This window comes from Zingiber officinale, chromosome 6A (assembly GCF_018446385.1).
Source record: "Zingiber officinale cultivar Zhangliang chromosome 6A, Zo_v1.1, whole genome shotgun sequence".
In the NCBI taxonomy this organism is placed as follows: domain Eukaryota; kingdom Viridiplantae; phylum Streptophyta; class Magnoliopsida; order Zingiberales; family Zingiberaceae; genus Zingiber; species Zingiber officinale.
Genome location: NC_055997.1, coordinates 14088564 through 14111152, shown reverse-complemented (window position 1 = coordinate 14111152; position 22589 = coordinate 14088564). Strand labels below are relative to the sequence as shown.

General features: G+C 37.1%; 2 protein-coding genes across 8 annotated transcripts; both read left to right on the top strand.

Annotated features, from left to right (window-relative positions):
* Positions 1-10: 10 nt before the first annotated feature.
* On the top strand, positions 11-12797 carry LOC121995882 (pentatricopeptide repeat-containing protein At1g52620-like). Of its 6 annotated transcripts, none has more exons than XM_042549654.1 (5): positions 6372-6779; positions 6905-7863; positions 7955-8764; positions 8851-8969; positions 12570-12797. In XM_042549654.1, exons 3-5 carry the CDS (start codon positions 8314-8316, stop codon positions 12657-12659), a joined length of 660 nt encoding a protein of 219 aa, XP_042405588.1. In that variant the 5' UTR covers positions 6372-6779; positions 6905-7863; positions 7955-8313; the 3' UTR covers positions 12660-12797. The 6 variants fall into 6 exon arrangements, 4 of the variants coding, with proteins under 4 accessions (XP_042405587.1, XP_042405586.1, XP_042405588.1 ...); XM_042549655.1 differs by lacking the exon at positions 12570-12797 and adding an exon at positions 9049-9696; XR_006115931.1 differs by lacking the exons at positions 7955-8764; positions 8851-8969; positions 12570-12797 and adding an exon at positions 11-1318 and having other exon boundaries at positions 6369-6779.
* Positions 12798-16384: 3587 nt separating this feature from the next.
* Positions 16385-22014, top strand: LOC121995880 (cation-transporting ATPase HMA5-like). 2 transcript variants are annotated; one of them, XM_042549649.1, is made up of 9 exons: positions 16385-16743; positions 17901-18515; positions 18672-19101; positions 19341-19666; positions 19911-19969; positions 20054-20396; positions 20486-20683; positions 20779-21036; positions 21359-22014. In XM_042549649.1, the coding sequence occupies exons 1-9, from the start codon at positions 16432-16434 to the stop codon at positions 21833-21835; spliced, it is 3018 nt and encodes a 1005-aa protein (XP_042405583.1). In that variant the 5' UTR covers positions 16385-16431; the 3' UTR covers positions 21836-22014. The 2 variants fall into 2 exon arrangements, with proteins under 2 accessions (XP_042405583.1, XP_042405584.1); XM_042549650.1 differs by having other exon boundaries at positions 16604-16743; positions 17890-18515.
* Positions 22015-22589: the final 575 nt, after the last annotated feature.

Genomic DNA, 22589 nt, shown 5'->3' with positions numbered 1-22589 from the left:
TTGCTCAAGTGTTTTTTTAGTATTGAAGTTGATTTATGTCTATTGAAAATATTAAAATAGTTTTTTCCCCTTTTAATCAAGAATTTTTTATATTTTATTTGATGGGAGTGTGTAAATACGGCAAATTACTGAACAAGTTTCTTAAATAATGTTTCTTAATTTTAAAATTATTAAATTACATATTTATGGACCAATATATAAGGTGAATCATAATTTATGAACTACCTGAGTAATAGCCGCGTGAATCATGAATGTCTGCGCCTTTGAATAATTCTTTCAAATTCTCTCGGATGGATCTAGTGGTGTAAATGTTTCTCTTATGTGTTAGTAGTCGTCCGTGATTTATTTCCTCTATGTTGACCTCCGTGATTTACTTCCTCCATATTGACCTCCGTGAATTACTTTTTCCGTGTTAACTCTGAAACAGATTGATAGATGTGCTGGGACGAACATATTCAACTTTTGTCACTATGAATGTTTGCGCCTTTGAAGCGGATCGGGTTTGGGTGGACGTGATTCATGAATTGGGTCCTTAATTTGGATCGGGTTGTGATCAAATAGCCGCGTCAGAGTTGATGCGCAATCCCACAGTATGAGGAGAGCTTTGACGGCGGCGGCGACACTTCTCCACCGGCGGTCTCCCGTCGTCTTCATTTCCACTTCGGCCTCTCCTCTTTCTCCTCCTCCTCCCCTCGAACCCTCGGCCTTCCTCACCGACGTCGAGCTCGCGGAGATCCGCCTCCTCGTTCGTCGCCTCTGCGAGTCCGACCGACACGACGCAGCCGTCCGCCTCATCACCACCGCCCTCCTCGCCGACCCCCCTCTCGATGCCCTCCCCATCGCCTCCCTGGCCGACCGCCTCTCCTCCCTCCCGGACATGGTTGCCGCCATGTCCCTCCTCACCGCACTCCGCTACCACCCCCGCCATCCCTCCCCGATCCCCTTCTGCTACTCCCTCATCTCCTCCTACTTTCAAAATAGCCGCCCTAAAGAGGCCGCCAAGGTCCTTTCTTGGCTCTTCCGGTCTGATACCCCATGCCGGCCCGACGCGGAGGTCTACCGGATCTCAGTGGAAGGATTTTGCCGGCTCGGCAGGATGCTCGATGCTCTTATTGCCGTCAAGGAGATGGTCTCCGATAGGATAACTCCGGCAAGCGAGACGCGGGTGACAATCTACCGGGGACTGCTCCAGCAGGCTCGGGTCGACGAGGCACAGGAGCTGGATCCCGCATTGATGGTGATCGAGCAGAGTGGTGAAGGATTCGGTGATGTTTTGAAGCTTCTTGACAGAATAATTAAGAACTGGGAGTAACCTACTGTAAGTCTGGCTTGCTTCCCTCTTACTCCCTAGCACTTTGATTGATCAATGCTTCTTTAGGATGTGATTGAGTGAGATCATTTAGGCAATGTGTTAGCCAAAATTTCATGTTGGGTTCGGTTTTTGGAATAGAACGAACAAGAAATGCTATAAACGAATAATTGTTCTTATATTTGGTTCATAGAATATTATAAGGAATATTTGTCAGTGTAAAAGATATCCCTGCAATACCTTACTTGCACGATCAACCAGTTTGTCTAGCCAAATGACTCATTTCATCAGCTCGGCTTGACCGAACCGCCACCAACCTAACCATTCCATCAAGCCTGACTGGATCGACTATTCCGCTTGGACTTGCTGGTTTGGCTAGCTCAGTTGGAACTATCAAATGTGTTATCTCAAGCATAAAATAAATAAGGGATAGACATCCTTGAAATAAATCGAGGAATAACACAATCAAATATAAACATAAGAATAATTATTTTATAGGAATTTAGAAAAATAACTATAGGTTTGCTTATGAACCAAATGTACTAATATCCAATCCATTAAGCTTGAGTGGCTGAGGAATTTCCTTTCATGTTTAGTTTGTTCAGATTCTATCATGTCTATGTTATTCACTATGGCAACCTTGAGTGCTGTGAAGAACACAAGGAAAGTAATCTGTTCGTTTTCTCCTCCAGTTTTCTTGGTTTCTAATGTTAAGGTTCATGAAAGCACTTTGTAGATTCTTGATCTAAGGTTTCAATTGATTCATCAACTCAAGATATGTGTTATTTGATTGTTGTGGTAATTTTTTGCTAACTTTCAAGAGCTGGTTCTGATCTTTGAACATGGTTACTGGAAATTAAGCTAAGGTGGAATTCAGATGAGTTCAAATTCGGTCAAATAGGGTTCTTCCAAACTAGAACTAGTTCGGTCAATAAGTGAGGATGGGATAGTTGTCAAATCAATTGATCCAAATTGATCCAATGATGATGAAGGTTGGGCCGAGGTGAATGGTTAAGATGGATTGCCAAAGCTTGGTCTGAATGGTTGGGTCTTGTGGGTTGAATTGAGGTTACAAACAGAAGTGAGGTCAAAGAGTGTTCGATCTGGAGAAGATTATATTCCCTTGCTCGCCATTGCAAACCAAGATGACACAAAATTGTTGGAGTCCATCACAAGGCTCTAGAAGTGAATGCCCATTGGAACCATCTCTAGAATTGTTGCATAACCATTGATCTAGGTAATTTCTGTTGCTTGAATTGTATTCCACCTAAATATGTGTCACTAATGAGTTTGTTTCAAGATGCAATGAACAATACAACAACAACAACAACAACCAAGCCTTTTCCCACTAGGTGGGGTCGGCTGTATGAATCCTTTTACGTCATTGAGCTCTATCTCCTATTATATCATCATCTATATTTAAATAAATTTTATCTTGTTTTATTGTTGCTAACCAAGTCTTTTTTGGTCTTCCTCTCTCTCGTTAAACAATGATATTGAAAAATCTAAGGGTATCTTGAAATGATGGAACAACCTTCCTTTTATGCCTCAAGTTAGCTCTCATTTTACATTGCTCTCGTTCATCTTTTCCTTTCGCTTTGTTACTGGTTTGAAAATAGATAAGATAGTAATATTGGATTTTCATACGGTAATAGGCTGACATTACTGGTATAGTATCATGATTAGATGCGCATCTTGTGAAGTGGATATGCTGATATGAATTTTGCAACATAAATGGATGAGATAAACTTCCAGCAGGGGAACAACAACAATGTGATTCTTATAACTTGTTAGGATTTACTAATAATTGCTTGGTGTAGTGGTACAACAACAACAACAATAACAACCAAGCCTTTTCCCACTAGGTGGGGTCAGCTGTATGAATCCTTTTACGCCATTGAGCTCTATCTTCTATTATATCATCATCTATATTTAAATAAATTTTATCTTGCTTTATTGTTGTTAACCAAGTATTTTTTGGTCTTCCTCTTCTTCGTTTGATATGCATGTTTATCATAGTTTCATATCGCCTAACTGGAGCATTTATTGGTCGTCTAAGTACATGTTCGTACCATCTTAAACGCGTCTCTCGGAGTTTTTCCTCAATAGATGCAACTCCGACTTTCTCTCTAATACTCTCATTTCTTATTTTGTCCATCTTCGTATGTCCACACATCCACCTTAACATCCTCATCACTGCAACTCTCATCTTTTGCTCATGTGCTCGAGTCATAGCCCAACATTCAGCTCCATATAACATAGCAGGTCTAACCGCGGTTTTATAGAACTTACCTTTAAGTTTAAGAGGTACTTTACGGTCCCCTCCATTTCACCCATCCTGCTTGTATTCTATGTAAGACATCTCTCTCAATCCCTCCATCATTTTGCAAAAATGATCCTAAATATTTAAATCTTTCGGTTGCAGGCAACTCGCCCTCTCCTATCTTAACAATTATCTCATTATTTCTAATATTGCTAAACTTAAATTCCATATATTCTGTCTTTAATCTACTAAGCTTAAAACCTTTCCCTTCTAGTGTTTCCCTCCAAGAGTTTAGCTTTGCATTTACTCCTTCACGTGTCTCATCTACTAAAATAATATCATCTGCAAACAACATGCACCATGGTACTGTGTCTTGAATGTGCGCAGTGAGTTCGTCCATAATTAGTATAAAAAGATAGGGACTTGGAGCTGATCCTTGATGTAGCCCTATCTTTATTGGAAATGCTTCAGTTGCTCCGTCTGAAGTCTTTACTCTAGTCGTTACATCCTCATACATATCCTTAATTAGTTCAATATATGTTACGCTAATACCTCTCTTTTCTAAAATTCTCCATATATTTTCTCTTAGGACTCTATCATAAGCTTTTTCTAAGTCAATGAATACCATGTGTAGATCTTGTTTTTTTGCTCCCGATATTTTTCAATTAATTGTCTAAGAAGATGTATAGCTTCTATTGTCGACTTTCCAGGCATGAACCCAAATTGATTTTTTGTCACTGTGATCTCCTTCCTTAATCTTTTTTCTATTACTTTTTCCTAAAGTTTCATAGTATGACTCATTAGTTTAATACCCCTATAGTTTGCACAATTTTGTACGTCTCCCTTATTCTTATATAAGGGAACTAGAGTACTTATCCTCCATTGATCAAACATTTTTTTTGTTTTCAATATCATGTTAAATAATTTTGTAAACCATTCAATACCTTGCTTCCCTAAGCACTTCCATACTTCTATCGGAATATCATATGGTCCAACGGCTTTTCCATTGTGCATCTCATTTAAAGTTTGTTTTACTTCTGAAGTTTGAATTCTACGATAAAAATTAAAGTTTCTATGCTCATTTGACCCAATTAAATTACCGAAGTTAAGTTGGTCACCTAAATCTTCATTAAAAAGTTGATGAAAATACCTCTTCCACCGCTCTTTTATTTCCCCATCGTTTACTAATACCCTATTACATTCATCTTTAATACATTTTATTTGCCTAAGATCTCTTGTTTTTCTTTCTCTCACTTTAGCTATTCTATAAATGTCTTTTTCCCCTTCTTTTGTATCCAATTTTTGATATAACCGTTCAAAAGTTTCATTTTTTGCTTCACTCACTACTTTCTTAACTTCTTTCTTGGCTATTGTATATTTTTTTAAATTTTCCTCGTTCTTACAAATATATAATTCCTTATAAGCTATTCGTTTTTTCCTTCACTTTCTCTTGTACTTTCTCATTCCACCACCAAGATTCTTTACTTAGTGGTGCATGTCCCTTTGACTCATCGACTACACTCTTAGCTACTATTTTCAACTTTGATACCATCTTATCCCATGTTATATTAGAGTCATCGTATATTTCACTTAATGCTTGTACTTCTACCTTCTCCTTAAATATATGTTGCTTCCCATCCTTTAACTTCCACCACTTAATCCTAGGAATTGTATATATTTTCTTTCTATTGATACTATGTTTGAGGCGTATATCCAACACTACTACCCTATGTTGGGTAGTTAAGCTTTCTCCGGAATGACTTTGCAATCTTTACAAATCTTTCTATCCTTCTTCCTAACTATAAGAAAGTCAATTTGCGATTTATTATTCCTACTTTTGAATGTGACTAAGTGTTCTTCTCTTTTCTTAAAAAACGTATTAGCTAATATAAGGTCATATGCTATTGCAAAATCTAATATAGTTTTCCCTTCCTTATTCCTCGTTCCAAACCCATAACTCCCATGTACTCTCTCATATTCCTCATTTTTCACTCCGACATGCCCATTGAGATCGTCTCCTATTAAAATCATTTTATTTGGTGGAATATTTTGTAATATTTCATCTAAGTCCTCCCAAAACCTTGATTTGGTAGCTTCATCTAATCCTACTTGTGGTGCATATACGCTAATTATGTTCATAGTTTCTTTTGCTACTATTATCTTAAGGGCTATAATTCTATCCCCTTTTCTAACTACTCCTACAACAACTTCATCCTTTAACAAACTATCTACAATAATACCCACTCTATTTCTTGCTTTACTCTTTCCAGTGTACCATAACTTAAAACCCGAGTTCTCTATCATCTTTGCCTTCTCACCTGTCCATTTTATCTCTTGCACACACAAAATATTAATTTTTCTCCTAATCATCATATCTACTACTTCTATTGATTTACCAATGAGAGTTCCTATGTTTCATGTTCATAGTTGTCAATAGCCCCAATAGCCCTCGCTATAGCGAATAGCGAGGCGAGGCGACGACCTGAGGCGATGAGGGGCTACGTGCAACGATCTTGACGATAGCGATCGCTATTGGCGCTATCCTCGCTATAGCGAGGATGTCAATAGCGAGGATGGCAATAGCGCCCGTAGTAGGGCTATTGCAAAATGTAGCACAGATTTAGTTTTTTAGCTCATTTGCCTAATTTTTTAGGCTTATTTTTTAAAGGTCCATTACATAATTTTTTATGCCCATTTTTTAAAAGACCTGGATCTGCTCTCAAACCCTCCTAAGAAACCCTATCGATTTTTATTATTTTTTTAAAATTGGATCGCTGAATCTGCGCAAGGGACCAGCGCTTCTCCTGATTCGCTGCTCTCCTAAGAAACCAGCGCTTCTCCTCTGGTCTGCGCAAGGGACGACTGCTTCTCCTGATCTCGCTGCTCTCCTGTGCTTCTCCTCTGGTCTGCGCAAGGGACGGCTGCTTCTCCTGATCTCACTGCTCTCCTGCGCTACTTCTCTGGTCTGCGCAAGGGATGGCTGCTTCTCCTGATCTCGTTGCTCTCCTAAGAAACTTGCGCTTCTCCTCTGGTCTGCACAAGGGACGGCTGCTTCTCCCGATCTCGCTGCTCTCTTAAGAAACCTGCGCAAGGGACGACTGCTTCTCCTCTGGTCTCTGCCTCGCCTCGCCTTGCTCTGCTGCTTCTTGCACTCTACGCAACCTTCTCCTCCTACTGGTTGTGTGCTTCGTTTCTGAATATTACAAGGTAATAAACACATCCAATTCCTCTCTATCTGCACCTGTTTAATGAATGAGTGTGCACATCTTGAAATAAATGTTTCTGGATTCTAGAAACATTGATTAAAGTTTTGTTTTTTCTTTATTTTTCAGAGTTTAAAAGATGGAAAACTTACAAGAAGATATAAAAAAAAAAGATATTGGATGGAATTATGGGAGGATGGTCAACCCAGACAAGATTGTTGATGGAATAATATGCAACTTTTGCCAAAAAGTTACAAAGGGTGGGATAACAAGGCTCAAACAACATCTTGTTGGAGGATTTAAAAATACAAAACTTTGTCCAAAAGTCCCAGCAATAGTTAAGCAAGAAATGAAAGATCACTTTGAAGAAAAGTTAGCCCAAAAAACTGTCATGGATTCCATACATCACTTTGATGATGTTTTTGACATACAAGAAGAGCAAGGAGATGATATTGACTCACACAGGGATCCCTCTAGTAGAAAGAGGTCGACATCTATTTCTTCCTCGGCCAACTCGTCAATATTACAGCCCAAAAAACCTGGGCAATTGGGACCTATAAATGCTTTCTTTAAGCTGGAAGCCAAGAATCAAGGTGGCAAAGGACTCCAATTTAATGAAGTTAAAAAAAAACTCAGGTATGATGCAGCTCAAAAATTTGCAAGGTGGATGTATGATGCTGGAATTGCATTCAATGTGGTCAAATATGATAGTTTCAAGCCAATGATTTAAGCAATTGGGCAATATGGTCCTGGGATGAAACCACCTAGTTATCATGAGGTGAGAGAACCTCTTTTGAAAGAAGAGATCAACCATACAATGCTGATTTTGAAACTTAATGAAGAAGAGATGGCAAAGAATGGTTGTACTTTAATGGCTGATGGGTGGAGAGATAGAAAGGGGAGATCACTTATCAATTTCTTAGTGAATACCCCAAAAGGCAGCATGTTTATTGAATCAGTTGATGCATCTAGCTACTCTCATACTGGTGAGAAGATGTTTGAGTTGCTTTACAAGTTTGTGCAAAAAGTTGGGGTGCATAATATTGTTCAAGTGGTCACCGACAGTGCATCGAATAATGTTTTTGCCGGTGAGAAAATCTAATATACTAACTTACATCATCTTTTCAATTTCATAAATTAGTTTGATTAACTAATCTATTATGCTCTTGTTCTTTACAGAAAAGAAGTTGATGGATAAATATCCAAACTTGTATTGGACCCCGTGTGCGGCACATTGTTTGGATTTGATGTTTGAGGACATATTCAAAATGTCGGATTTGAAGAGGGCGCTTGAACGGGCAATCATTGTTAACGGATATATTTACAACCGAACTATGTTGTTGAACATGATGAGAGAGTTCACCGGCCAAAGAGACCTTATAAGGCCAGCTAAAACTCGTTTTGCCACTGCTTTCTTGACTATGAGAAGCTTTCAGCAGCATAAGCAAAATTTGAGAAAGATGTTTACTTCATAAAATTGGAGTAAAAGCAAATTCGCGAAGGAACAGACTGGTAAGCAAGCACAAAAAATTATATTGATGCCTTCATTTTGGAATTCCATCATTTATGCTATGAAAGTTGGTGGTCCATTATTGGAGGTACTTCGGTTGGTGGATGAGGAGAAGAAGCCTGCCATGGGTTATATATATGAGGCAATGGATAGGGCTAAGGAGAAAATAGCAAAAGCCTTTGGTAATAATGAGGATAGGTACCAAGATGTTTTTGAGATAATTGACCATAGGTGGCAGTTGCAGCTCCATCAAGATTTGCATGCAGCGGGTTATTTCTTGAACCCCGAGTTCTTTTACTCAAATTCTGAGATAGAACAAGATGAAGAAGTAGTTATGGGGTTGTACAATTTAATCAGTAGGTTGACTGATGATCCCGAGTCAGAGGGAACAATACATACAGAGTTGTTAAAATACAAACAAGCCGAAGGTCTTTTTGGAAAGCAAATTGCAATCCAAATGAGAAAGGTTGTATCACCAGGTATGAAAATATATTTACTCCTTTTTTTTTGAAATAAATTGAATGAGAAATACTAATATAAGTATATAACTATTGTTATTAACTAGCTGCATGGTGGAACTCGTATGGAGCTTCAACACCAAAGTTGCAAAGACTTGCCCAGAAGATACTCAGTCTCACTTGTAGCTCTTCTGGTTGTGAGCGCAATTGGAGTGTGTTTGAACATGTAAGCCTTTATAATATTACACTTTTTATTTTTTATTACTGTGAAATTTTAAGAATTCGTTCTCATGTCTCGTGCGCAGCTTCATTCCAAGAAAAGGAATAGATTGGAGTAAAAACGCCTGAATGATTTGGTGTTCATTAAGTACAACAGAGCTCTGAGGCGTAGATATGATAGTCGTGATACCATCGATCCTATCATATTGAGTGAAGTAGATGATGGAAATGAATGGTTGGTAGGGAGACTGGAGGATGAAGAGCTTGACTTTGTTCATGATGGTGATGATTTGACTTGGCTAGATGTTGCAGATGTTGTTGGAGTAAATGAAGCTCCTTATACATTGAGAAAATCCAAAGGGGCCTCGAAAGCGACCCCTACATCTACGCGTGCCTCAAAGATGACCACATCTACACCTACAGGAAGTTCGAAGGCGTCCACATCTAAGTCTAGAGGGAAAAGGCCGATAGGAACATCTACTACACTTGATCTTGTAGATGAAGCGGATGAATTCGATTTTGATGAAGAAAGTGAAGAGGAGAATGATGCCGAGCGTTATGCAATTCCAAATGAAGAAGATGGTCTCGATCTTGATGAAGAAATTGAAGATGAAGATGAATTTTAGATTATGTTTTTTTTATTTTTAGAATTGAGGTTTTATATGCCTTGAACAGTTGAACCTATATATTTGTTATTTAAGTATGAACTATTGAATTGATGTTACTATATACTATATATTATATATTTATATACTTGTGGTGCTATACTTTCAAATAACCCTCGCTGCGCTATTCGCTATGCGCTATAGCCACGTGCGCCCTTTGCGCTACAGGGCGCTACGCGCGATTGACAACTATGTTCATGTTCCAAATTTTAGATTATTAGTTTTCCTATCATATTTGTTCTTATCTAACCTATGGTGTGAGAACTCTTGCCTATTTAACACTACAACTAAGTTCTCATGGAGATGAAGCGGTCCTTGCTGAGACGTTACAGTTGGACCTTGTAACGCGAACTCTTGCATATTTATCACTACACCTGAGTTCTGGAGATGTAGCGGTCCTTGCTGAGACGTTACAGTCGGACCCTGCAACGCGTTCCTTCCGGGGAACAACTTAGCATTTAAACGAGTTAAATTAAATTGCTAAAGACCAAGGCTTCAAATTTATATAAGTTGGGAGTGTTTTAACCTTATTGCTCTCACTCAGAACAGGAATAATCATATATCCAATATGTTGTGAGGATAGTCTGGCCAAAACTGAAAAAACTTGTTATGACCTATTAACAATGGTTTATTTTCTTATTTGAGTCATTTTCACTTCTTTAAGGTAAGAGTTCTTTATAAATTCATTCATTCTTTTGGTACAGTAGGCATTTAAGGACAAGGCATATGCAAGTGAACACATGAAACTACAACAACAAATCCATCGTGTTGCCGAAGCTTATATAATTGATCAAAATGATATGCATAGTGAAAATATTTCACAAAGCTTCATATTGACAGATTGTTTGAGTAGTGAGGGTAGAAAAATTATTAGAATCTTACAATTTAATAGATTTTTTTTGTTCAAAATACTATTAGGTTTGTATCAGTGTGGAAATGCCTGTTAACATTTTTATTTTACAGTCAAAATCTCGCTCTTTTAAAAAAACTACCTATAAACTCTTCTAATTGACCATTAAATCAACTTAGAGAGAGAATCTTAACAAATATAATAAAATGTTGTGATTTTTTTTTAATAGTATTTGAACTTTAAGGATATTTTGAGAAAAACTATTAAATTTTAGCCAGCATTTTAAAAATTACTCTTGATGATATATGCAGCATATTCTCAAGAATAAGAACAGTTCATTTTACATGACAATGGAACACTAAGTAGATGCATATTTAATAGATTATTTCAACCGAGAGTGGGTAAAAAGGTATTATAAAAAAATCAGGACATTTAAAAAGAGAAGATATCTCTTCCAAGGTAACTAAAATTAGGCTGAACCATTGACATAATCTTTAAGTTGGACTTGGTAGATTCTTAAAGAATAAAAATAACAAGAAATGAAATCTATTTTTATATCGCTTAATTTGGTTCAAATATTAATTAATTTTATTTTTGATTTGTAAAAATGTTGGATAAATCTTCACAATATTAAATATATAAATAATCTTTGGTCCAGTCTATTCGGTTTGCTTGATTCATTCAATCCTCTCAACTCTTCCAACAACTTCACTTAATCTGTTTGGAATACCTAGTTCATTTGTCTTGCTTAGAATCTCATCCGGCTTAGACCTTCCATCATGCTCAGACCACTAGGATCTCCTAAATCATCTAATTCACTTGATTATTTAAGTTTGTCTAGCCCATTGACCATTAAGCTCACAATCCATTTTATTTGTTCCACTTTGTTTGTCCAACTTGTAAACTATGCAGTCGGTCTAGCCTATGTAATCCCTTCAGCTTGCCCATTAATCTAGTTGTAGGATCCTTTTGAATCACTCATCCTCTTCGCTTCTCTTGACTCACTCATCTAGTTTGTCTTAATTGCCCCATCGACCTACTAGCTTTTTTGATCCAGCTTTCCCTTTGTAATTGATGGTTGCGTCAATAATATATTCTTCTTAATAAGTTTATCATTGTGAAAGTTCGGTGCTGCAAATTCATTCCTCCACGGCTTAGTGTTGTGTCAAGGTGTTTAAACACGAAAGGTTGACAAGAAATGATTTGTTTAAAGCTTTGTAAAGCTTAACATTAAGTTTCATGTCTTACTAATTATTCTTAATTGCTTGTGAAAACATGCTTTGTTTGTTTTGTACACTCATGGTTTATTTCATTCACATCTTATTGGTTTAACATCTATTTCCCTTACTGTTGGCCAACAATTATGCGATGTGAATTTATAACAAATCATATGAAATTCTAGATAACTCATTCATATTGAAATTCAAACAACTTTAGAAATTTTGATTATTTTGTTATGTATGGTGGCTTCACCAATATGGTTTGATATTCATCCTCTCAGAGTCAAGGAACAAGAGCTTGTAATTCCTAAAGAGCGAAGATCAACCGAGGGTCTTTGCATTATTTTTTGGGATATTTGGTGGTTTAGAATTCTAGGATACGCTTCATTAGTTATCATACTAAACTTTTTTTCAACTATGCTTGGTGTATTGGCTTTAATTTTGAAGATAGAGTGCCATAATTATGAAACACCAAATTGAAGATATCTGCATGGGTGATATTGCTTTGTGTATCTATCCTCTCTAGCCTAAAAATTAGTTGTTTGCAATATCTTCGATTCAAGGGAGGATCAAGGAAATGATACTTTGATCTCCTCCATTCTACCTGGATCTATCTATCGTTGGCTTTAACTTCTGCCTACCTAATGTTTCCTATTTTTTAATGCCTCATCCATTCACCTTTATCATTATTGACCCACTTGTAAAAAAAATATGGCATTGATGACTATTGAATCATGGTACCATTTTGTTCTCACATGACATGCTTATTACATTCACATCCAAATAAATTCTTTTTACTGAAAAGAACTATTTGTGTATTTTCTTAATCATGCTTTTAATTTCCAATCTACTTAAATGTTTTTGCCTTGTAGGATTCATCCACTACCAATAGCCACGAGCAATGCAGGAATTGGTGCAAATGCAATCTTCATAAATCAGGAAAGGAACTGCCAAAAACATGAAAGGTAAAACACTTTTTTGTAATAGTTAGCGTCGTGTCCACTATGTTGTGCTTTCAAATGCGTCCACCATTTTTGTATAGGGTACACTCAAAGATGATAAAGTTTCAAAACCAAATGCCATCCATCTTAATGATTGTCTCATCCACTTGAAAACTAAAGTTGAGTGATTGCCACCAATGAGAGCACTTTGTCCTACATGAAAGCCAAAATTTTTCTTATATTTACTGCAAATATCAAGCCCAAAGCCTCTTAATTAGAGTTTTGTAATGCATACTCCTAACATATTTGCTATAATAGATAGATATTAATTTTCAATGGACACATACCCTCATACCTTCGGGAAAAAATAAATTCTACTCCCTTATTACTTGACAGTCAGCTATAAGCTGATCTTGTAATTTGTATTCCTTCACATAATCTGGGGGCAAACTTTAAGAGACGTCTAGAATGAGCCTAATACTTTAAAGGGGGTAGAAAGATCATGTCTACCTTTAAACTTTAATTAATTGGGTTGCACCAATAATGTGAGAAAAAAGTTTGGTGGTTCAAAAAGAGCCTAGCACCATTAGTCGGCCAACAAAATCTTATCGTCATGGGAACTCATCCATAAATTAAGTTTGCATATGTCGATCTTCACTTCCCATGTTTTCTATGTAAAGTCATTCTTTTAGTTCAAGTCTTGTTTGAGTTGGTACATAATTAACTCATTTAGATACCTTATATGGATGACAAAGGAGTACTTGAACTAGCAAATCCCATGGGGTCTTCACAATTGTAATCAAATAAAAATATCATCAATTTAATAACTTTAAAGATGGAAAAGCAAATCCGACAAAGCAAATTAACAAATTGCAGTTACATCAATATTGTAATAAAAAGATGATTACGTTAATTAAGGAGCCAATCAATTTATAACAGTTACATCAACACAAACCTTGAAATGTGGAGAAGAAATCAAACTGGCCCAAGCATTTATTTCGTGATGTTAATAAACAAATGAATTAATTGATAAAAGCAAACGACGTGAAGTTGAAGAGAGCTGTTCCCTTAGTGCCCTTACCCACCCCATCCTTGCACAAAGTCTTCACTTTCTTTTGACAAACAACCGTCAAAGGGAGGTGAAATTGTCAAGCGGAGGGTGGTAGCTGGTGGGTAGGTTATACAACGAAGAGAGTCACAGCCGACTGCGATGGTTGAGTGTTGGGTGAGGCGGAGGCAAATGAGAGCATCTCTTAGTTTTCCGAGAGCTTCCTCACCGTTGGATTAAAAATAAAAAATCTTACTGATAAGAGGAGGGATCTCATTACCAGTGCCACATCAATGAGAACTCTTTAGTTGATGTGCTGATGACTATAAGGTTGGAACGAATATAATTAAATTGATAGATAAATTAATAAGAGTGTCAATGAAAAAAATATGAAATCGATACATCCACCAGAGTACCCACTATTATTGGGAGAGAGGTAAAGCGGGGAAGCCTAAGTGACAAATGCTTGGGCGAAGGTCTTAAAGTCGGTTAAAGCTTCTGCTAAGTTTGAACTTCCCGACTATTATAGTCTTATCCTAAATATTTACCATTGAACTATACCTAAAGAATGATAATAGTGTCAATGAAAGGGGCGAATTATCTGGTCTGTAAAAGCTAGACCAATTCATGGTCCAGCCTTTGCATTGGTAGGAGGCATTGGCCCCCCTCCTGTTAACAAGTGGGGGCCATTGTCTCCCACCAATCTTCTTGTCCCGGTCTAAGAGCGAACTCGGATAAGAGGACTAGAGGATCCGGTCTTGACAATGAAGATGTTAGCTATAAGTGAATTGAATTTCATCAATGAAACGTTTAACACACTAGACGGTCAAGATTAGATAGATTTCATGTTTTTTTTATCGATTGATCCATGAACTCTCCTTAACGTAAGATGGACGAGTAAACTAGAGTCAGCAAATAAAATTAATCATACAAAATCAAATAAATTGAACTGATCAAATTATAAATAAATATAGAATAGTTTATTCCATTGACAATGTCATCCTATTCATACTCTCAATTCAGAAAGTTGGCTAAATCATTCCACTAATTGACATGCTTTGGTGAAATCTAGGACCTAATCTAAATCCAAACTTGACCCGGGATTTAAAGTCGAGAGGCGAAAAGTCAACACGGAATACGCCCGTCTCCGGGTCAAAACGGGAATCTTATGTGATGCGTGACCTCATCAAGTTTAAAATTTAGTTAGGGGAAATAGCAATTAAGTCCTTTACTTTTTAAAATTATCAAAAAGGCCTTTCTATCTTGTTAATTATCAAATTTAAACCCACGTTTTATCACCTCTAATTTATATTAAAAGGAAATCAAATATCGCTTTACAATTTGTGTACTCATTGTGCAAATTAATTTACAAAAATTTGCATAATCTTTTATTACAATCCTGTTAATTCCAAAGATGACCGATTTAATTATTAAAATAAATTAAAAAGTACAAATGGATCTTGGCTAATATCACAAGTAATCCAAATTTTTTTTAAGTATAATGAATTTTTGGTGAAATTTGAATTCTCATTACCTAAAGAGTCTATCTCACTACTTATCATTGCACCGTATTTCAGGGTACCTTTAAAATCATTATTATTTTTTATTCTGGATCTAAAGACTCAACTAATTCTAAAGGTGGACAACCCTCCTCTTTGATTCCCTCATTAAAATCTTTAATTGTAGTAAAAATGATTACACTCATCTAGACATTCTTTACAGTTTGTCTTCAAATTATGTGAAGAGAGGTAAATCATGGAGTTAACTTATAGTCGACCATCAAGTTGACTAAAGAATGAGAGGATTTTTTTTTCTTTGAGGATATGTGTTTATTAGGAATTAATTTCTTACTTTCTTATAATAAATAAATGTATTATCCTCTAATTAATGGGCCATTTCATGGGGACACATAAATTTTTTTTTTAAAAATTGATTAATTAGGTTATATAACGTCAAGCTTGGATGATTGATTAAGTCTCATGAAAATTTTTCATCGACCTCATAGTTCAATTCTCAATTATGATATATTTATAAAAAATTTTTTTCTAAATGAGATATACAAGATGCAACATCTTTAAGCCCTTAAGGATGTTGATATGATAGCTCATTTAACACTTCCATTAAGTTTTAGTAATAAGACTTCATATTCCAATTTATGACTCTAATATTTATAAGAGCATTTACAAAGTGAATTTTAGTAATTAGGTCGGATAACATTGAATCTAGAATGATCGATTTAATTCCATAAAAGTTTTCTATTAGTAATCGTGGTAAATTAGGAAGTACTTGTGTGTGACAACTGAGTGCCCCGAGATTATGGTGTAGTGGAAGGGCGCCCCAATTATCATCTAAACACCCACAATTTAATTTCAACTATGACATATTTATAGAAATTTTCTCTCTAAATAAGACGTGTAACTAAAAAATACTAGGCTTTTGAGTCATTTGATATGGAAAATTTTTATGGTGTCAAATCGGTCGTCCCAAGTTTTACTATATTACCGGGTTAATCATTAAAAGAAAATAAATAAACTTTCAAGAGGTCAATGAATATTTTTTCTTGAAAAGTAGTTTGCTTTATCGAATGAGGGCAAAACTGTCATTTGTTATTGCAATGCATCTGGAAAGGGCAAATTCGTCATTGCAAATTGCTATGTTTCTTTTTTTCCGATTTTTTTTTGATTTATTTTTTCCCTCTTTTTAATCCTTTCTCCTCTCGAATCCCTCACCCTTGGGAGTACTTCCATGGCACCGAGCATGATAGACATCCAATTGACCACCGTCGCCGGACGCCAGGCGATCACCGCGAGGGATGAGGAAGAAGGCGACCTCGAGGACGTCCGCCTCCTCGATTCCTACGACGAGGAGGCGGCTGACACAAGGGGGGAGGTGGAGAAGGAAGCGAGGCGAATTCAGGTTAGAGTCACCGGGATGACTTGCTCCGCCTGCTCCAGCGCTGTGGAGGGCGCGATCTCAGCTCTACCGGGAGTCGTCCGGGCTACCGTCTCCCTGCTCCAGAACAAGGCCCACGTCGTGTTTGATCCCAGCCGTGTCAAGGTCAGATCTTTTTTTTGTCTTGTTGATCTCTGCGCTCTATGTTGGTGCTTCTCCGATACGATGAAGTCGTGGTCGGTACTTCTTTTTAATTATCTGGTTTTATGAACTGAGGTGAAAATTTATGTTTTATGGACTCTGCTCTGCCATTTGGAAGCAAAGATTTGTCCGTTAAGATTTTCTGTCCATATATGTGTTTGGTTTTTTTGATCGAGGAAAAACTGGTCGGGAACAGGGAACCTTTTGTGGCTGTTTCCGTCTTTTTTCAGTCCAAATGAATTCTTCCCAGCACGAGAAACAAAATAAAGTAAGGTAGTCTTGTGAGATCAAGCGGGATAATTCCTGCATTCAGCAGCAGTTAGTGAAGAGGACTTACTGTACTTGCATGATAATTCATTTCTGCACCTGTACATTTAAATCCATGACATCCCTAACTGTAGTGCATATACGCCAATCATTGGTGGCGGCAGGAATAATATTCCCATCATTCCAGTTAAGTAACTGACAAGAGAGTTATTCTGCCGATGACAATATATTCATTGCTGCACCTTTATCGCTTATGGATTTCATAGTCATCAACTCATTTAGAAAACCGCTAGTTTTCAAATAGTTTTTTGCATTTAGCTAAGATTTCATGTTTTCTGTCCTCTTATGGAGTGTTGTTTCTAGTTCTGACACTTGAGCATTGTCTGATCATACAAGATTGTGTCGATTGGTTGTATGTGAATATTTGATTTTGGCTGGGTTTTTATCTTCCATCTGGGATTCTAGTTATTTCTGTTGTTCCTTCAACAGTGAACTACCTTCCAAATCAAATTAGATTATTAAAATTCCTTGATTATCTTATACAAAAGTTGTAATTTTCAACATACCTACAAAAATAACCTCATGCTCCTAACACTTCCATATTATCCCTTTCCCTTTATTTCTGTACAGCAAATTACTTGAGTGTGTCATGCTGATTGACTAGTTTCTTCGAAGTAGTTAAATTTAGTAGATTTATGAAGTTGAATGCAAACCCCGTTAGAGTAATTCAAGAGAAGGATTCAACCCATATAACTTATTCTATAGTTTATCATTGTAAATACAATTATCCGATGCAAGTTATTTGGATCCTCATTTTTGCTATTGCTTACTTGATGTTAGTAGCCCCTATGCAGGATGAAGACATAAGAGATGCTATCGAAGATGCAGGATTTGAAGCAGAACTCCTTCCGGAAACTAATAATAACCAAAGTGGTTCCAGGAAGACCTTCACTGGGCAGTTCAGGATAGGAGGCATGAGTTGTTCGAACTGTGTAAACTCTATCGAAGGTATCTTGACAAAACTTCCTGGGGTGAAAAGAGCAGTTGTTGCTTTGGCAACTTCATTAGGAGAAATTGAATATGATCCATCAGTTATTAACAAAGATGAGATTGTTTCTGCAATTGAGGATGCGGGCTTTGCTGCTTCTTTTCTGCAAAGCAGTGAACAAAATAAAGTTTTGTTGTTTGTGGATGGATTATCAAGTGAAACAGATGTTCACAATATACATGGAATGTTACGGGATTTGAAAGGGGTGCGGCAATTTGAGGTAAATTCTAGCCTTGCAGAAGTGGAAATTGTCTTTGATCCAGAAGCTATTGGTTTGAGATCTATTGTCGAGTCCGTTGAGAAAGGAAGCAATGGTAAGTTTAGGGCATCTGTGCAAAGCCCTTATGCACTAGCAACTTCAAATCATGTCGAAGAATCCTCAAAATTACTTCGGCTTTTCCTCTCGAGTCTGATTCTCAGTGTAAGTTTGATCCTTAATTCTGTAAACTGACTTCACTACACTTGTCTAACATAAAGTTCTAGAACTTGTAACTTTGTATGTTACTAAACTTTTTTGGCAAAGTGATGTAGTTTCTTTATATAGCATTTAATTATTCCTTTTCTTTCTGTACAACAGATTCCTGTCTTCTTCATACGGATGGTTTGCCCTCGGATAGGTTTATTGAGTTCTTTCTTACTAATGAAATGTGGACCTTTTCTGATTCAAGATTTATTGAAATGGGTACTAGTGAGTATTATTCAGTTTGTTATTGGTAGAAGATTCTATATGGCAGCATATAAAGCAGTAAGGCATTGGTCTACAAACATGGATGTTCTGGTTGTACTTGGGACTTCTGCCTCTTATTTCTATTCGGTCGGTGCACTGTTTTATGGTGCATTTACTGGATTTCGACCTCCAATATATTTTGAGACAAGTGCTATGATTATTACATTTGTTTTATTTGGGAAGTATTTGGAAGTTGTTGCCAAGGGCAAAACTTCAGATGCTATCAAGAAACTGGTTGAACTTGCCCCTGCAACAGCTTTGTTATTGGTGAAAGATGAAGGTATGTAAACCATCTCTGAATACTTTAGGTAAGGGGAAGTATCTCACTGAGAGTTTTAACTATATTCTTTAACTGCAATCATTTTTTTCCATTTTATAATAAGTTGCCTATCTTGAAATCAAAATCAAATGGCATACATTGAAGTTCATTATCCAATGAGCTTGCATTAAAATGCTCTTTAACTGTTAAGGTTCTGTGCAACTTGTACCTGATTCATGTGATCTGTCTGTGGATTGCAGAGGCAAGATATGTAGGCGAGAGAGAGATAGATGCACTCTTGATTCAACCTGGTGATATTTTAAAAGTTCTTCCAGGTTCAAAAATTCCTTCTGATGGTATGGTAGTTTGGGGTACAAGCTATGCCGATGAAAGTATGGTCACTGGTGAATCTGAACCGGTCTCCAAAGAAGTTTCCTCTTCTGTTGTTGGTGGTACAATGAACTTATACGGTGTCCTTCATATTCAAGCCACAAGAGTTGGATCTAATACAGTTCTGAGTCAGATCATTTCTCTGGTGGAGACAGCCCAGATGTCTAAGGCTCCAATTCAGAAATTTGCAGACTATGTCAGTAACTGCAGTAATCTCTTTTTCTGATTCATTAATCCATATAGAAGCAATTTATTCTACTCCATAATTTTTCGATTGTGATAAACATCATTGTTAAAGTACAATGATTACTTTTGTCTGAGTATCAATACTTAGTTTATTACTTGTGTCCTATATGAATTCCTATAACTGAATTATTTTGGTCACTATAGAAATCAACCATTTGTTTTTTCTTCTTACAATATATTTATGCAAATTACAGGTTGCCAGTATTTTTGTTCCCATTGTTATCTCCATCTCCTTAGTGACATTCTTTGGATGGTAAGTTCACATTAATGTTCCAGAATCCAGATGCATTTTTTTACTCCCGAATTTGGTGATTCTTATTCATGTTATTCTCTTTAGGTTTGTTTGTGGATTGCTAGGAGCATACCCTGATTCATGGGGTGAGGAAAGGAGCAATTGTTTTGTGTTCTCTCTCATGTTCTCGATATCTGTCGTCGTTATTGCTTGCCCCTGCGCCCTCGGTCTGGCAACTCCAACAGCAGTCATGGTAGCTACTGGTGTGGGTGCTTCTCATGGAGTCCTAATTAAAGGCGGAGATGCTTTGGAGAGAGCTCAGAGTGTGAACTACGTGATCTTCGATAAAACAGGCACACTCACACAAGGAAAAGCTTCTGTAACTACTGTGAAAGTTTTTTCAGAAATGGAACTTGGAGATTTTCTTACTTTGGTTGCATCTGCAGAGGTCAGTGCATCATATCATAAAACAGATTAGACAATGATCATTTATAATAACACAGCGCCCATAATTTTTCCTCCATCGATGTGGTTCAGGCTAGCAGTGAGCATCCTCTTTCAAGGGCAATCCTAGATTATGCGTATCATTATCACTACTTTGATAAGCTTCCTACAAATGGTACTACAAAGCAGAGCAGAGATCAAATCTTATCAGAATGGCTTCTCGAAGCTATCGACTTTTCTGCTTTGCCTGGGAGAGGGGTGAAGTGCTTCATCAACGGAAAAAGGGTTCTGGTTAGTTTTTGAATTCGTTTTCAGTCTCTCTCTCTCTCTCACATATATATATATGCACACTTTGAACTGTTTGGTGCATTCCATGTCATGGACAGGTCGGCAACCGAGCTTTATTGGCTGAACACAGTGTTACTGTTCCTACAGAAGCTGAAACTTTCTTGGTAGACTTGGAATTGAATGCTAAAACAGGCATTCTTGTGGCCTATGATGATAGTTTCATTGGAGTCCTAGGAGTTGCTGATCCCCTAAAAAGAGAAGCAGCAGTTGTCGTTGAAGGCCTAAAAAAGATGGGTATCCATCCAGTCATGGTAACCGGAGATAATTGGAGAACTGCAAATGCCGTTGCAAAGGAGGTTGGTTTCTTATCTCATTTTTAGAATCATTTTCACTTCATACCTATATTCGTATTAGTGTAGCACTTGAGAAAAGTGATTTTACATTGTGTTTTGGCAAGGTTGTTCTGGTCTGGTTGCTATCACCATTGTAATCATCAAACCCATGGATGTATCTTTAGTGAGAAAGTAGCTGATCAAGTACTTGGTTCCATTAGTTCTAGAGTATACGACTTGTTTAGGAGAAAGCCTTGCCCCTTTTAAGCCATTATTTTTTAATGACCATTTTTTGGCACTAAATTTCCTTTCATCTGGTACTTTGTTAACTTTTACTTCTTTGCAGGTTGGAATTGAAGATGTTAGAGCTGAAGTAATGCCAGCAGGAAAAGCCGATGTGATACGCTCGCTTCAAACAGACGGGAGCATGGTTGCAATGGTCGGCGATGGCATAAATGACTCCCCTGCACTGGCAGCTGCTGATGTCGGTATGGCCATTGGCGCTGGAACTGACATTGCAATTGAAGCTGCAGACTATGTCTTAGTGAGAAACAGCCTTGAAGACGTGATCACTGCAATCGACCTCTCGAGGAAGACCTTTGCTCGGATACGCTGGAACTACTTCTTTGCGATGGCATACAACATCATCGCAATTCCAGTTGCAGCTGGTATCCTTTTCCCCATCACCGGGCTACGGATGCCGCCATGGCTGGCAGGCGCTTGCATGGCTTTCTCGTCAGTGAGTGTTGTATGCTCGTCTTTGCTTCTCAGAAGGTATCAAAAACCTAGGCTCACCACTGTATTGCAAATTACAGTGGAGTAACTACATCTTGTGCTTTTACTACAAGAAATTTAGTTCTTTCAATTGTCATAGTTTAGGTTTTTGTAAAGATTGCACCTAAAAAAAGGACCAACCATAATGCAATTAGCCAGGGATGGTCTGCTTGTTCATAGAAATCATCTCCCTTCGGAAAGGGTAATTGCTAAAATGCACTCATCCAAGTGTTCATTATTGTCAACATGACCCTCAACATGGCCGTGTTGGCCCTGGGACGGATTGGCGGGGCACTGGGAACGAGCGTATTCGTCTTTTGCCACCATTATTGTCACATGATCTTCAACATTTCCAGTTACCTCCCCAAAAATCAAAATATCTATTTTATCTTAAAAATTTATTGCTTGAATTGTTTGCCTATTAGTATGCTTATTAGATTCATAGTTAGTTGCTAATGTATTTATTTGTTAGGTTAATGTCGTCATTAAGTCCCGTTTAACCTAAATATTTAAGATGCACTACGTGTGACTAGTGATATTTAAGTCCATTATGCATTTTTCATGACATTTTGTAGTGAAAAATAGGATAAAGTTTCTTTAATAGAAAACCTAATTTTTATTATTTTATAAGTTTTTTTTTTCAAAAAGCACATTTTGTAGTGTTCATATTCCAATCTAATTTTAAAATTAATTTTGGTAGAAAATCATGCAAAAGTCAAGCTTACCATGATTATCAGTGAAATATCTAAAATTATTATTTCGCTATATCAAAAATATGGTGGTGTGATCGAAGAATGCAATAA